The sequence below is a fragment of the Crassostrea angulata genome, chromosome 6 (assembly GCF_025612915.1).
Source record: "Crassostrea angulata isolate pt1a10 chromosome 6, ASM2561291v2, whole genome shotgun sequence".
Classification (NCBI taxonomy): Eukaryota; Metazoa; Mollusca; class Bivalvia; order Ostreida; family Ostreidae; genus Magallana; species Magallana angulata.
Genome location: NC_069116.1, coordinates 33450731 through 33464322, shown reverse-complemented (window position 1 = coordinate 33464322; position 13592 = coordinate 33450731). Strand labels below are relative to the sequence as shown.

The 13592-nt window shown below is 36.6% G+C and overlaps 1 protein-coding gene across 1 annotated transcript in view; it reads right to left on the bottom strand.

Annotated features, from left to right (window-relative positions):
- LOC128188824 (uncharacterized) overlaps positions 1-13592 on the bottom strand; it is a 118851-nt gene that overhangs the window by 83740 nt on the left and 21519 nt on the right. Inside the window, exons 32-65 of the mRNA XM_052860104.1 lie at positions 13402-13565; positions 13150-13277; positions 12868-13009; positions 12495-12734; positions 12177-12219; positions 11921-12072; positions 11650-11741; positions 11488-11530; positions 10936-11190; positions 10702-10756; positions 10186-10355; positions 9781-9954; positions 9403-9618; positions 9264-9309; positions 8964-9112; positions 8603-8776; positions 8114-8329; positions 7937-7979; positions 7623-7783; positions 7271-7447; positions 6850-7059; positions 6666-6708; positions 6352-6515; positions 6000-6173; positions 5537-5819; positions 5108-5271; positions 4788-4949; positions 4298-4516; positions 4023-4065; positions 3751-3908; positions 3448-3636; positions 2927-3154; positions 262-304; positions 13-170 (exon numbers count right to left, since the gene is read on the bottom strand). Coding sequence (XP_052716064.1) covers positions 13-170; positions 262-304; positions 2927-3154; positions 3448-3636; positions 3751-3908; positions 4023-4065; positions 4298-4516; positions 4788-4949; positions 5108-5271; positions 5537-5819; positions 6000-6173; positions 6352-6515; positions 6666-6708; positions 6850-7059; positions 7271-7447; positions 7623-7783; positions 7937-7979; positions 8114-8329; positions 8603-8776; positions 8964-9112; positions 9264-9309; positions 9403-9618; positions 9781-9954; positions 10186-10355; positions 10702-10756; positions 10936-11190; positions 11488-11530; positions 11650-11741; positions 11921-12072; positions 12177-12219; positions 12495-12734; positions 12868-13009; positions 13150-13277; positions 13402-13565 — 5078 coding nt within the window. The remainder of the gene's footprint in view (positions 1-12; positions 171-261; positions 305-2926; positions 3155-3447; positions 3637-3750; positions 3909-4022; positions 4066-4297; positions 4517-4787; positions 4950-5107; positions 5272-5536; positions 5820-5999; positions 6174-6351; positions 6516-6665; positions 6709-6849; positions 7060-7270; positions 7448-7622; positions 7784-7936; positions 7980-8113; positions 8330-8602; positions 8777-8963; positions 9113-9263; positions 9310-9402; positions 9619-9780; positions 9955-10185; positions 10356-10701; positions 10757-10935; positions 11191-11487; positions 11531-11649; positions 11742-11920; positions 12073-12176; positions 12220-12494; positions 12735-12867; positions 13010-13149; positions 13278-13401; positions 13566-13592) is intronic.

The window sequence follows — 13592 nt, the reverse complement described above, 5'->3', positions numbered from 1 at the left end:
ATCATAGCGTACCTGGGTTTTTGTAGGGGAGATTTCTTGGGCAGGGTGGAACAGGAAGATGTTTGTTGTTGAACACAGTTATCTCCCTTGAGCAAGAGTTTGTCTCCAAGCAGAGCTTTAGTTTCAGGTAGAAAGACACAGTAGAGGAACTGATCAGTTCTACTTTATACCTGAAAGACAAAAGCAAATACCAGTAGTTTTGTACAACAAACAATACTGTACCTCATCAATATATATCAAAGCAAAGACTACTGTACTCACTCAATCTGGACCAAATCAGACAGTCTGAAATAATCCAATTTTCCTGCAAAGACCAATAAAACAAGACATTTTAAGAGTACAATGGACAACAATGTATAAACAAGAGGCCCATGGGCCACATCGCTCACCTGAACAGCAGTTCCTTGTAACATTACATTTCGTAGCATATGCTTTTTCTATTTTAAACATTGAACCCCTTTCTGGGGACCCAGTTATGGTCCGAGGTTTATGGTTGGCTTGAACAACATAAATAGTAACATAGGAATGAAAATATGTAGCACTGCGGTAGGACCGCACGTACACAACCTGAAAAACTGAACGTAGCAGAGTTCCACTTCAAGAGAAATAACTCTCAGACTGTACAGAACATCAAGAAAGATAACTCTTGGTTCCACTACATTAGAGTTTACACAATTTGAGGATCCTTGCATAATAATCTCACAAACTGTAGCATTATAGTTCTCGAGAAAAACTTTTTAAAAACATTTTCAATATATCTTTCTATGTTTAACTTTGAACCCCTCTTGGGGCCACAGTATTAGTCCAAGGCTAAAGTTTTAATTATTTGGAATCTACATTATTTAAGGATGCTTGCATAGTTATCTCACAAGCTGAAGCATTATAGTTCCCTAGAAAAAGATTTTTCAACATTTTCCCTCTATATTTCTATGCTAAACTTTGAACACCTCTTGAGGCGCCAGTATTAGATTGAGGTCACAGCTTTTATAATTTCGAATCTACACTATTTGAGGGTGCTTACGTAGTTATCTGACAAATTGATGCATTGTAGTTCTCGAAAAGAAGATTTTTAAACATTTTCCATATATACCGGTACTTCTACATTTAACTTTAAACCCATCTTGGGTCCCTAGTATTAGTCCAGGGGTCACTATTTTAAAACTGTCAAACCTTCATTACCCAAGGTTGTATGCATGATAGTAATCTCACAAATTGAGGCATTGTAGTTCTCGAGAAGAAGATATTTTAACGTTACCTTTATATTTCTATAATAAACTTTGACCCCATCTTGGGGCCCCAGTATTGGTCCAGGGGTCACGATTTTACCAATTAGGAATCTACATGAGCGAAGGCATAGAAATTCCACAAACTAAAACATTGTAGTTCTTGAGAAGAAAATTTTTATACTTTTCCTTTATGTTTTTTAAAATGTTTAAATTTTGAACCCCTCTTGGTGCCCATCAATTGTCCGGGAGTTACAATTTTTTGAATCTACATTATTTAAGGATGTACATGTATGCATAGTAATATCCCAAACAGTTGCACTATAATTCTTGAGAAGAAGATTTTAAAACATTTTCCTATATATGTTAAAATCTAAACCCCTACTGGGGCCCCACTTTTTGTTCAGGGGTCACGATTTTTACAATCTTCACTATATATACAACCGTTTGTGTATGTATTGGCATTTTTGGTGAAGTGGTTTTTGAGAAGAAATTTTTTAAACATTTTTCATATGTAGTTCTATGTTAAACTTTGAACCCCGCCTGGGGATGCAGTTTTGATTTGAGGGTCACGATTTCTACAATTTAGAATCTTCATTATACATACAAGCTTTTGTGTAAATATTGGCATTTCTGGTGCAGTGGTTCTTGAGAAGAAGATTTTTTAAAAATTTTCCTAAGGTATCTATGTTAAACTTTGAACCCCGCCTGGGGCCCCAGTTTTGGTCCAAGGGTCACGATTGTTATAATTTAGAATTTTCACTATATATACAAGCTTTTGTGTAAATATTGGCATTTCTGGTGCAGTGGTTCTTGAGAAGAAGATTTTTTAAACATTTTCCTAAGGTATATCTATGTTAAATTTGAACCCCGCCTGGGACCCCAGTTTTGGTCCGAGGGTCACGATTTTTACAATTTAGAATTTTCACTATGTATACAAGCTTATGTGTAAATATTGGCATTTCTGGTGCAGTGGTTCTTGAGAAGAAGATTTTTAAAACATTTTCCTATGTATTTCTATGTTAAACTTTGAACCCCGCCTGGGGCCCCAGTTTTGGTCCGAGGGTCACGATTTTTACAATTTAGAATCTTCACTATATATACAAGTTTTTGTGTAAATATTGGCATTTCTGGTGCAGTGGTTCTTGAGAAGAAGATTTTTAAAACATTTTCCTATGTATTTCTATGTTAAACTTTGAACCCAGCCTGGGGCCCCAGTTTTGGTCCGAGGGTCACGATTTTTACAATTTAGAATCTTCACTATATATACAAGCTTTTGTGTAAATATTGGCATTTCTGGTGCAGTGGTTCTTGAGAAGAAGATTTTTTAAAGACATGCACCCTATACTTACTGTTTAGCAATTATCTCCCCTTTGAAAAGGGCTGTGCCCTTTATTTTTACAATTTATAACCCCCTTTCCATAAGGATGCTTTGTACCAAATTTGGTTAAATTTGGCCCAGTGGTTTTTGAGAAGAAGTTGAAAATGTGAAAAGTTTACAGACGGACGGACGGACAGACGGACGGACGGACGGACGGACGGACGGACGGACGACGGACAACGGGTGATCAGAAAAGCTCACTTGAACCTTCGGTTCAGGTGAGCTAAAAAACGATAACTGCATAGTCAAATTCTTATCCTTGTTAACCCATATATATCTATTCTTTACAATGAGGCACAAATGTACAGGGTATACAACATACCATAGGAGTATGAGAACAGGGCCTTCTTTTCCACTAATTTTTCCAGGCTGATCTCGAGAACTTGCAGGCACAGATCCAGGTCCATGGAGAAGTGCAGCGTCTGTTGTAGGGGGTCCTGTACATCCAGACAGCATTGTACAGCTGTACACTTAGCGGCCAGGTAACAGGTGATCCCAGAACTCGGCTGAAGGGTACTCATCAACAACAAACTCAGTGTACAACCACTGTCTGTAATGTTTACAAGAAACCTTGAATAACATGTATCTGAGGAAAATGTATATAAATTCAATTAAAAGATACATATAAAAGAGTAATATCTTATTTTCAATTTGTCATTTCAAGAGAGATTAATTCATCAAGGATCAGCCAGCAGACTAATGCATGTATCTGAACATTCACTTTCAACTCCATTCTAACTTCTAACCACTAGGACAGGAACATACTGCTTACTTCATAGCTGTTCACATAACTCTATGGTAAATGTAAATCTCATATTATCATATCCTCCTCTAGGAGTTTACCTATCCTCCATCCAGTCAGCCCAGGGGTCAGAGGTGTGAAGGGTGCCAAGGATCTGTCACACCTGTCGGGGGCAGAGTTCAGGTAATCGGTAACACCCAGGGACTCCCTCAGCACAGACAGCTGGCTGGGGAACAGGGTGGTTCCTGGGGCCACCGACAGGTTACCATACCAGTTAGTCAGGGAGAAACCTACAGTGTACAAAGATAAGTAAGAAGTGGAATGACAGGAGGGAATCAAAATCAACTTTTATCTAAAGTACAAAGACTGAATTATTAATATTCAACGAAATAGACCGTTCTTACTAGTCTGCTGGTTGGACCAGTCACAGGGAATGGTAGGTAGGTATGCATCCTGTAGGATTACCACATCCAGGTAACAGGTGTCCCCGGCCTCCAGACAAACACTGAGGTTAAAGTTCACAAGGAATCGCCCAGCTCCCTCAAATCTCTCCACCAGGTAACTAAACAGGAAAGATAATGTGAAAATACAGCCCTATGTTATGATTTCTACAAGTATCATTTGTTATATACTGTTAACTTCCTACATTTAAAAGGTAATTCATTAAATTTTTTACCTCAGTTTGATTAAACTTTCCATTTGAATGATCTCTGTTGTTCCTAGAAAAAGATAAAATAAATTCGTAAAAAAATAGATATTGAAAAACAAGATTTTACCTAAAAATGAAAAGTTTCAATTAAATGAGATTTCCACGTAATCATTTTCTCATCTTATCTGGAAGCAATAAGAGGGCAGACATGCATGTAACTTTTAATGAACTTTAATATTTATTTATTTAAGTACCAATAGTCTTTAATCCTTTCATCAAACAACATTCTATGCAGGACTCACCGTATGTGTAGGTCTGAAGATTGATGTCTGTCTTGTAGTCCTCTATTCCAACGGACATCGTGTGGAGACAAGGATCTATGTCAATGAAGGCCTCAAACTTCCTGGCCACTGGCTGGACATTCATACAACATCTGACCTCCGTGCACTTTGAGGACACTGTACAGAGGACCGGGTGCGAGGACAGGTCTGGCTTCATGTATAGGGAGGACCTGGGACATTCTGTAAGCACAAACATGTTTTTCAAAAGAAACATTACCTCTGAATTAAAATTACATGTATTTCAATTAAAAGGTCTGGTCAGTGTAGAATTATAATTTAAATTTGTGGAGGACAATTATATGTATTGTGAATTCTTTTTTTATAATATTAATTAGTAAAGGAGTCAACTAGACCCACAAAATTGAGCCCCAAGGTATATCAATAATTCTATAGTACTTCATAAACAACAAACAACAGAAGCAAAATAACAAAATTTAAGAGTTCTGTTTACCATCGACCCAGCCTGTGGCTGACTGTGGGGAGGTGGAGCTACACTGGGTGGCTCCCAGATAACCAAGGACTCCCAAGTACTCCATCAACAAGTCTGAATCAAACTGAGACAATGTGGCAGAAGTTATTCCCCTTGATTGCTTCCACTGGTTCAGAGAAAAATCTGCAGCAGAAAAAAACCCATGTGTAATGAAGATATTTACTGCACATTTTTTTTAACAGAATGCCTTGATGAACATGACACCCTACACATACACTAATTTGCAAGTCTCTCTTTCATTTCTTTTATTACAATCTCTAGAAGAAGCTATGTACACCTACTTGGAATGGCAGGCGAAGCATTGTAGTCACATACAGCCTTTGGTAGTCTCCTCCTGCTGAATATCTGGACATCTGTAAGACAGGCCCCACTGGTCTCAAAACACACACTCAAGCTCAGATTTACCAGATACTGGCTCTTTGCAGCAAGATCCCACACCGTGAACCTTAAATGCAAAGTACAGACACAAATTAAAAAATATACAGGAGTGGACAAGCAATTTTGATTCAGGATGACTGGTAATTCATAATACATGTATTTGATTTGAATATTATAAACTATAATTAGGGGAATAAAACTCCATCCCTTTAAATATGAATTTGTAAAATGCATGTTCACTGTATCTGAGTTTTACTGTACATATTTATGTGTAGATTCTCTTCAATGACATTATACACTAGACTAAGACTAATACATGGCACAAAACTCACCTCATTCTAACTACATTAGAAAGTCTGAAATCTTTTTCCTTTCCAAAAGTGAAATCTTTCAAATTAAATGTAAACTGAACTTTGTCAATTCCAAACTTGATGCTGAAATCACACGGATTGATATCCAGGTATGCATGGAACGAGTGGGAGAGAGGAGTCACCTCTACACAGCAGTCTATGGCTGTACAGGAGCTTGAAATCTGACACAGAGTGTTGCTGGGAAGGGAGGTAACTAGTGAAGGTGTGGTCCCTTCAACTGGCTGATTTACTGACCGAGAACAATCTGTAAGTATACATCCATCACAAAACTTATAAATATCAATTTTTAATAGGGAAAAAAAATATACATTTATTTTCAAATCCCTGATAAAATTAGTTTGTGCAAATCCATAATTTTTTCAATACAAATAATATAATCAAGTATATGCTATAATTGATCATTTAAAGCATCTACAGGTGTTACCATTTTTGATCCCATTGGTGTTTGGAGTGTACTTGGCATCAGTTGGTGAACACTGGGCAACATTCATAAGGTTGGAGAGTGCCAGCGTTTCCTTTAATTTTTCCAGCACCAGTCCTGTTATCTGAGCATGAGTGGTCACAGAGTTCTCAGCCATGAAACCAGTCAGGGAAAAGTCTTTATGAAATAGAGAATACAAAGGTTTAACAAATATATCACATAATTGACAATTGAGCATTATATCTTTAGTCTTACTACAACTTTTTTTAATATTGAGATTTACTCCAGTTACGGTACGTTAATCTAATAAGACACAGAGATTATACAGAAAAGTTCAAAATGCTACTGTACATACTTGTGTGTGTGAAGTTGGTGAACCACACACAGTCTGTCTTGGGGAATTTGACCCTGTCCACAACATTGACTTCCACTACACATTCTCTGCTCTCCTCTAGACAGACAGCAATGTCTATTGTGACAGCATAGACGTTCTCACCAACCAAATCCCACACAGTGTACCTGAATAAAAAGTTTCAAGAAAAAAATAACTACACTGTGGTACCCTATCATTCTAATTCAAGTATTTTAAACACTTTTTAGGTTAGAGTATTTTTGATTAAAGGAATGCCAAGTACCGTTAAATTGGAAAAAATCACACAGCAAACTCACCAGAATTTAAAAATTCCCATGATGATAATCTCTTTTTTCACTCCTGAAATACAGAAAAAATCATGTTTCTAGACCTTTACAAATTGTCAAAGTAAATAATCTTTCTTGACATTAGTATTTTAGAAAAAAAAGATATTCAAACATGTTTCTTTTCAATTTATAAAATTCTTGAATAATCCCTTACCAAAATCAAAATCTTTCAAAGATTCCATCTGCAGAAGTCTTTCCACTCCAAAGGTGATCCTCTGATTGCAGAAGTCTAGGTCCAGGACGACTTCAAAAGTCTGGTCCAGGTTCTCGACCTCCACACAGCAGGAAATGGACGTACAAGAATTGTTCACAAAACAACTGACTGTGTCTCGGATTTCAAGCAGCTCAATGGTGGAAGGGCACACTGATACAAAATATATTTTTTAATTCATGCTATATTGAAAAGTGATTATAATCTTCAAAATGTTATAATTATAATTAAAATTTTGTATTTAGGTACAGTATTATTTGGCCATTAAGTAAGGGGACACAAATCATCATTATGATAGTAAAACTTAAAGTGCTCTTTCTGAAATGTACTCTTTACTGATAAACATATTTTACAAGTGTCTTACCAGATGACCAGCCTTCGGTGGTCAGTTTGTTGGTGCTATAGGGGGACTCTGCACGGTCACATGATCTCTCTTTTTTGAACAGCCCAATGCCTAGAGTGTTCAGCAGCTCATCAGACACAGCTTTGGATAAACTTCCAGTAAGGCCTCTGGTTGCCATCCAGTCAGTCAAAGAAAATGCTGAAACAATACAAGTAAAGATCATATCATAGCAGGACAAGAGAATTTTTCTAAACAGTATTGTATTATCCAAGGAAGATTAGAACTCATCAGTATTTGCACTTATTATAAAAAGGAGTAAGAACAAAAAATGCAATTGGTTTAAAAATGTAGATTGATTTGACCTATAGAGTACCTGTTGCTCTGGCTGGCATGGTGAGGTTACACTCAATGATGGGAATCATGACCTGGTTTAGAACAGGGATGTCCAGCTCACAGGAGTGAGGCTCCAGACAGACTGCCACGGACATGTCCACCACGTACTTGTCCGACAGACTTAACCGCTCGATCTTGTATCTAAAGACAAACGCTCATTTCTTACTTAACTGATTAATCTTGTATCTAAAGACCAATGCTCATTTCACTTATTATTGCAGTTTCATTCCTTAGAATGTCGGTTAACAAAACCTAAAAACCTCTTCAAACTAATGAAAACAAGAAGTTTCCTACCTCATTTTAATCACATTGCTGATGCTTTCTTCATTCTCTGATCCTGTAAGGATGGAAAATATTCAGTACTTGGAAAGTTCAGTTGAAATACTCATATATAACTACATTTCATTTGTTTCATTTCTTAATAATAAACTTTAATGATAATACAATAGTAAGTCTTTAGTTAGTCTTTACCCCACTGGAAACCAAGGATGTTTTTGGTGAAGTTTTTCTTCTCGATCCCTCCTTTGATGATATAGTTGCATTGGTCCAGATGGAGGAAGTAATGGAGCTTCATGTTTAGATAGGCATAATCCATACAACAGTCTACCCTGCTACAGTTAGCAGACAGAGTACACTTCACCACAGCATCAGAGATAGCGGTGGGCACCACAAATGTCTCGCCACACACTGAAAATAAAGTCACGCAAGACATACTGAATACTGAATATAAAATCCTTTTTTACCCACCTGATAAAATAAAAGTATCTAAAAAAAAAATTCATCGCCAGTTGGCATAAAAAAAATCAGGGCCAATGTAACCTGTATCCAGTGCATTACTATTAGTACTAAAAGTGATGTAATCTGCTGGCATTAAGTAGGATTTGTTTTGGAATAATTCCCTAAAATTCTTAACCAGGGTGGGTCAATCTGATCCCTTTTTAAATAACAGAAGATGCCTACAATTGTTCCATCCATTGATTGAAGGAGTGTAGGGGCTCTGTGAGGGGTCACAGGGTGTAGCGAGGCGGTAAGCATCGATACCAAGCTGCTGGATCAAAAACCCCTTCTCTATGCTTGACACCTGGTCTCTGGAAGCTATTCCCATCTCTGCCATCCATGTAGTCAGAGAGAAGTCTACAGTGAAGACAAAAGATAGCTAGCAAACTCGGTTTAATCTTATCTACCTACCAAATTTCCAGGCAACAATTGCTATTTTAACTAAATGATCTCAAGAAGTTAATGACTGAAGAGTTGCAAATCTCTACATCAGAATTATTTTTGCTTTTGTAATACATGTATACAGGAACACTGTGGATATTACTTTGAGTAGATATTCCAGTGGTGGAGGCCTGTAGACGAGTGTTCTGGTAGACAGGGATGTCTATGGCACACTGCCCCGAGCCCTCCAAACAGGCATAAACATGGGCACTGAAGACATATTCTGTGTCCGACACCGTTGTTATGGTGAATCTGGGTAAAAGACCAATTGGTTATCATGAGCATTTAAAAACATGTGAGGAGCAAACAAATCTTATCTGTCCTTTCAAAATAAAAGATTACATATCTACAATAGAAAAGATGAGTTTGTTTTAAAAAATGGTATAAAAATTAATTATGTTACCTTAGTTTAATGAGGTCTCCTGCTGCAGAAATGGTTTTTTCTTGTCCTAAGAAATCAGAAAAAAATTATTTAGTGTTCAAATTATCACTGTGAACTACCTGGAACAACTTCTATGACAATATCCATTTCTACTGCTTACCCCATGTGTAATCTGCAATTTTCACTGTCCTCTCCACATTTTCCATGCCATATCGAATCTCTAACTTCTCTAGATCCAGAAACACATAGGAACGAAGCCCAAGTCCAAGAACTGGGAGCTCAGCACAACAGTCAATGCCAGTACAGTAGTCAGGGATGTAGCAGGTCATGGGCTCCGGAACCTGGGCAGGCAAGGAGTTGATGGTCCGAGGGCACACTGAAATTTAATCAAGAGAGATGAAAAATTTTAAACGACACTTAAATTTGATAGTTCTGTAACAATGCGGAAAAATTGGTCCTACCTTGTTCCAGTAAATGAAATGCTATTACTGTAAATAAGAGATAAAACTTTTGATAAGAAGAGGATGTGAGTACTTACTGTTGTGGTATCCCATTAGAGATGGACTGTAAGGGCTCCTGGTACGATCACACTTCTGACCTCTGAAGAATTTGGTCAGATTTAGCCTCTCTAACAACATGGTCAGTGCCCCAGAGTCCAGATTTTCTGCCAAGCTTACATTCACACTCTGGGCCCAGTTTTGTAGTGTAAAAGCTATAAAAAAAAATAATTAATTGATACAGCATCTAAACACCGTTTTTTTTTCTTTTTCTGATAATACAAAACATATATTTTATACTAAGGTAACTTTAGTTTAGATACATGTACATTCCTGTTGTTTACACATGTCAAATCTGTTAATATGTATGTCAATTTAATTGTCAAAGTTGTATTTTAATATGATATTTATATCTGTTTCTATTGTAAATTTGTATCTAATCTTACTTCTGAAATCTACCAGGGACCTGGTTTGACAAACAGGAATATCCACTTGATTCATGAAATGCAATTCATTGATGGGAATGCAGAACTCTTGACCATCCAGATTCAGGCAGATTTTTAGCTTCACATCTACTATATACCCCTGGTTGTTCTCTTTCTGTGCTATAGAGTATCTAGAAGAGTATTTTGAACAGTATAGCACATCTTGTACTTATAATTTACAGACAAAAATATTGTTTGTATCTATAGCGAACAACTCAAAATCTAGCAATCAAATAATGCTGGGATTCTTATACATTGTATTAAATACAGAATACTGTACATCAGGACATTGAATGAACAGCAGTAGTAGGTACTTTCGATCACTTGCCAATATTTGTGCTACAAGTAGGGGATTTTGGTGAGTGCTTGCAAGCTCCCACTCTGCTGAACAGGCCTCTTATCTGCATACAAATGTACACTTCTAAAAATCTAGAAATCAATATTCTTAACTATTTAAGGAAATCACTAGTTACTTACATAACTTGAACTGGAGCTGGACTTCCAGTTCCTAGTTCTATTGTTTTGGTAGTTCCTGTAACAAATTTAAAGCTCTGATAAATATGGTCACCAACTATAGGCAAAACTGAACATACTGCATTTACATGTACATTTTCAAGAACATTTTATTTTGTTGGTAAATTGTTGTTCTTGTTTACATTTATTGTCATTATGCAAGCAACTGCACACTGAATTCGAATAACAATTTCATACCAAAGTCGTAATTAAGGAAGGTGGACTTGAGCAGTATGAGATCCCCCAGTCCTATGTCTATGGAGAAGTCACAGGGATCCACAATGAACCAGAAGGAGAAGTTCTTAGAGGTGACAGTGTCACCCAGAGGCAAGGTGAAGGTCAGGTCAAGGCAACACTGGACACCATAGCAACCCTGGGGAAGCTGACAGGTCACCATGTCCTTGACTGCTTTAGTTGGTAGATTATTATCCACATCAATGGTGTTGCTACAGGCTAAAAACAACATTTAGAAAAATATTTGAAACACATTCAATTTGACTACATACATGTTTTTCAAAAGACAAAATAGGTACGCATCACAAATGTCTTAAAAACAGATTGCTAGTACAAGTATAAGCTATATATGATATTTTCAAATCAAAGCTATCAGGCTTCCAATGTCATAGTTTATATTGAGTATCTTTGGTGCTCACTATGTACTTAAATTCTATGACTATTATTTTGTGCTTCATGTTCTACATGTACATACTATACATGTAATGAATTGACATCATGTACAGTTACACTTACTTGGGGCTGTTGGTAAAGTACAGGTCTCACTCTTTATTACATGCTGTCAAAATAAATCAAAGTTTTACAATCATTATTAATAGTGCATCCAATTTTGCCTTACCCGGTATCTCAAAGTTGAAAATATTGTTTTTAAACGCGGAAAAACAATGTATGTGTTACCTGTATGTTAAATTTCTTCAAAACAAGTTCGAAAGCCTCCTTTGTCATTTTGCCCCCAATGGAACTTAGCAAGCCATTGATTGTTCCATCTCCTAATGCAACAAATATTTGAATTAGGATGAACAATTTTTACATCAATTTCAGAATGTGAACTTCTTTTCAACACAAATTCAAACAGCTTCCCTGCATCAAGACAAAGCCCTTTGAAAAGTATCAAATTATACATAAAAAGCATACAAAAAAATCAGTTTGAGTATCAATCAATCCATACCAGGTAAAACAAATTCTCCACAAGACGGCAATGGTATTTCAAACTTCTCAAGGAAGTAGCCATCTATTACACACTCTGAGGAGATTGGACATACCACCAGTCCTAGGCTAAGGACATACACTTGTCTGGTGACATTGCGATCAAGTATATACCTACAATGGAGGAAATGTTTATCATTCAGTCCAGTCATAACTTGCATACAAGTACATTGCACTAAACTGCAACTTTTTTAACTCTTTAAAGGCTGTCTACTTACTTGATCTTCACATTTGAGGAAATTTGAATTGTCTTTTCTGAACCTGAAATAGATATGTAATCCACATGTAAATATTCCATACATTCATGTAAATCACAGTTAAGTAAACTAATGTCTAGATAATGAAAGTGCCTCCTGGAAATACATTGACTAATACAATAAACAGAAATTTTTGGACACGTGCAGTTTATCAAAAAGGCAATTTAATACTTTTTCCGATGAATAATCTTTAATTTATTTATCAAGTTTGTCAAGTTACTCAGACAAGTTCTACTGTACTTGAATATCTCTATTCACCATCCTCTATGGTCTACCTACCCCAGTTGTAAGAAAGAAGAACCCTTGTTACAATACTTTGTTCAAATTCTACTTTCAGCAGGAAGCTACATGGCTCCACATCAAATGTGACTTTGAGAGATTTGGAGTAAATGTTTCCACTGATGTTAAGAGGAATATCCGAACACATTTCTATCCTCAGGCAATCGGAGTCAATAGAGTAGTGAATAATGCTGGCAATGGTCGAGTTCTGTATGGCTGGGAGTGTTGCATTAGAGCATGCTGAAAAAGCCAATTGTAATCATATACACTGTTCAAAGTCAAAACAAATAAGTATTACAGATATAACATAGCAAAACCCACAAATGAAATCTTCAAATACTCAAGACTTTACAAGATTCAAGGCCTCAGATACCATAATTGTCCTGTGTAAGTCTGGCATTAAGTTCACTTCTAGTTCCATTTGATGATAAATTTCTCTCTTCCAGGGTTGATTTGATTTGTCCTTCTGTCAATATTTCTGGTCTAGGACATGGTCCTGTTTCATAAATCATGCTCTGGAATAAAATAAACCCACAAAATGAAATCATTACAACTCTGGAAAACTTACCTGAAAAAAAACCTCCAATTGTTGCAAACTCACTTCCTTCATCATTGTGGAAAAAGGAATGACTGCCTGGAATCCTATAAACCTTACCTTTGTGAGTCCTAGTTCCTGGAGGTAGGCCTGGTCTATGTCTGTGATGGCCTTCTTGGTCAGTGTTTTACCAGACTGCTTGATCATCCTCCAGGATGCTTCTCTTCTTAACAATTGCAAATAGTCCACTGAAACATTCATAAAATGTTGAGCTTATTTTTTTTTCAAATTTCTTTTAAATTACATCAGTACATGTATCTCTTAATCTTCATCATATTGAAATAATTTCATTTCTCAGGATTAAAACATTACCATCAGGCCACACAAATGATCCATCACCGAGACAGTTGGGAATTCTGAAGATGGCGTTGTCTAACAGAGTCACATAGCTAGGGCAGTAATCTGGGTCACTCTTACTACACAGTCCAGCTCCTAAAGTCACCAATGAAGCATTCTCTCCCTTAAATACTCCATACCTTAAACATTTGAGTGAAAAAATATAG